The 2,295-nt window shown below is 56.3% G+C and overlaps 1 protein-coding gene across 1 annotated transcript; it reads right to left on the reverse strand.

The window, feature by feature from the left end:
• Positions 1-2,288, reverse strand: PABPN1 (poly(A) binding protein nuclear 1). The gene is made up of 6 exons (XM_024223067.2): positions 2,165-2,288; positions 1,191-1,258; positions 1,006-1,112; positions 797-884; positions 406-557; positions 1-67 (listed from the first exon to the last, which is right to left on the reverse strand). The coding sequence occupies exons 1-6, from the start codon at positions 2,244-2,246 to the stop codon at positions 28-30; spliced, it is 537 nt and encodes a 178-aa protein (XP_024078835.1). The 5' UTR covers positions 2,247-2,288; the 3' UTR covers positions 1-27.
• Positions 2,289-2,295: the final 7 nt, after the last annotated feature.

Raw genomic sequence — 2,295 nt, forward strand, 5'->3', positions numbered from 1 at the left:
TTCTTTTCTTTCCCAAAAAACACTTTTTTAGTAAGGGGAATACCATGAGGTTGCTCTAGCCCGGCCCCTGCAGAGGAGAGAAAAAGGGAACGAGTTAATAAACCAGGGGGAAGAGAGAGGAGAAGAGAAAATACAACCGAAGAACCCAGGAGTCCTGGCTGCCAGCCCTCCCCCCAGCTCTAACCACTAGTCCCCACTCCCCGCCCAGAGCCAGAGAGAGAACCCAGGAGTCCTGGCTCCCAGCCCCTCCTGCCCTAACCACTAGCCCCCACACACACCCCAGAGCTGGGGAGAGAACCCAGGAGACCTGGCTCCCAGCCCTCCCCCTCCCCCCAGCCCGCACTCCCCTCCCAGAGCCGGGAGAGAACCCAGGCGTCCTGTCCGCAGCGGCCCAGCCCCCCAGACCTGTATGAGCGTCCGCGGGGTCGGCTGCTGAATCCACTGTAGAACCGGGCCCGGGAGCTGGTGTAGCCAGAACCGCGCCCTCGGAACCGGGCCCGGGGAAAGCCCCGGTCTGTGGTGCTGATGCCGGGCCGGTTGGTCCGCTTGGGTATCACCTGGAGGGTAAAGGGGGGGGTCAGAGAGGCCCCCGCAAGGTGCAGCGAGGACCAGGGAGGACCTTGCGGGGCAGGGGAGAGAAATGAGGGTCAGGCCCAGGCTAAAGAAGGGACGGTGGGCTTGGGGGTTCAAGGCAACGGGTGGAGCTCCTGGGGGCAGGAGAGAGCCTAGGGTTCCGGGCAGGATCTGGGCCCAATCTCGGGATTCGGGGGGCTGGGTTTTGAGGTGCAGGGCTCACCTTGATCTGTCGCCCCCTGAACAGGGATTCGTCTAGCGCCATGGAGGTGCGCACAGACTCCTTGTCGGAGAACTCAATGTAGGCGAACCTGGGGGGGATCCCACATTAGACACTGCAAAAAACACAGCCTCCCCGGGCCGTAGCTTCTCCTCCAGACCCTCCTCCTGCCCACCCCATGCCCCCCACGAGCCCCCCGAAATCTCACTCACCCCTTGGGGTGCCCACTGTATTTATCACACAGGATGGTGACACGGTTGACGGACCCGCAGCCGTGGAAATGAGCCTCCAACTCTTCGGCCGTTGCCCCGTAATCCACCTAGAAAAGAGGAGGTCAGGAGGCTGAGAAATGGGGTCCCCTGAACCCCCCCAGCCCCTCCATGGCTCCCCCACTTACATTACCCACGTATATGGACCGAGCGTCTGCCTCCATCTTTTCTTCTAAGGACATTATGACTGGGCCAGCTGTGAAGAGAGAACCAGGGGCTTAGTAAGTGGGGGCTGTACCCCAAATCTCTTCCAGTGCACCCCCCCTTTACCAGAACAGAGAGGGGAAGAGCCCCTTTCTGCACTGGGTTTATACAGCATCTGGCATAACTAGTATGGATAGATGTATAAACAAGCCTACACAAACAACCCAAGGGGTAGTTTTTATGTAGGACCTACCTAAGAGATTCAGAACAGGATGAGTGAGGCCGGTGTTTACATAGGTCCTACGCAAACCAGATGATAGCATTTATGTAGGTGCTACACAAATAAAAATCAGAGAAGCACAATTCTCATGTGTCTCTGGACTTTGCCATCCCCACGGGGGTCTGAGAGTGAATGGGGATGGTGGTTATTGTTTTCATAGGTCCTACACATACAAAAAAGTAGCATTTACACAGACTCTATACAAATAAAATGCAAAGCGGGGTGAATCCCAAATGCCTCCTACTTCACTCCTCCCCCGCCCCGCAGTCAACAGGGTCCAAGGGGGAAAGTGATGATTACTGTGTACATAGGTGTTACACAAATAAGATGGTGGCATTTATGTAGGTCCTACACAAATAAAATTCAGAGGGGCACAATTTGCATGCGTCTCTAGGCTTTACAATTGCCAAGGGAGTCTGAGTTTCAATGGGGGGAGGAAGGCTTACAGTTTACATAGGTCCTACACAAATACAATTCAGAACAGCGAGACTCCCAAATGCATCTGGAATCCACCATCACCCACATGGTCCAAAGGGTATATTTGGGGGAAGGGATAGTTCCTGTTTACGTAGGTCCTGCACAAACACAATCCAGGGCAGTGTAGTTCACAGATGTCCCCTAACTTTGCCATGCACAGGGGGCCCAAAGGAGATGACGGGGGGCCCGAGGGGGTCTCACCGTTGCCCGGCGGGGGGCTCATGTTCATCTGCTTCTCCACCTCGTTCTGCAGCTCCTTCAGCTTCTCTGCCTCCTCTTCCATCTCCCGCACGCGGGCTTTGATGGCCTCCAGCTCCTGAGAGGCAGGGGGG

Source organism: Terrapene carolina, unplaced genomic scaffold (assembly GCF_002925995.2).
Source record: "Terrapene carolina triunguis isolate 2854851 unplaced genomic scaffold, T_m_triunguis-2.0 Scaffold25486, whole genome shotgun sequence".
Classification (NCBI taxonomy): Eukaryota; Metazoa; Chordata; order Testudines; family Emydidae; genus Terrapene; species Terrapene triunguis.

What these genes read in the sequence shown, in the direction of transcription:
- PABPN1 (XM_024223067.2), bottom strand. Translation starts at nt 2,246, where the DNA reads ATGGAAGAGGAGGCAGAGAAGCTGAAGGAGCTGCAGAACGAGGTGGAG. An exon ending in GGTCCATATACGTGGGTAAT is followed by an intron (nt 1,113 to 1,190) that starts GTAAGTGGGGGA and finishes CCTCTTTTCTAG; the next exon opens with GTGGATTACGGGGCAACGGC. An exon ending in CCCCGCGGACGCTCATACAG is followed by an intron (nt 68 to 405) that starts GTCTGGGGGGCT and finishes TCTCCTCTGCAG; the next exon opens with GGGCCGGGCTAGAGCAACCT.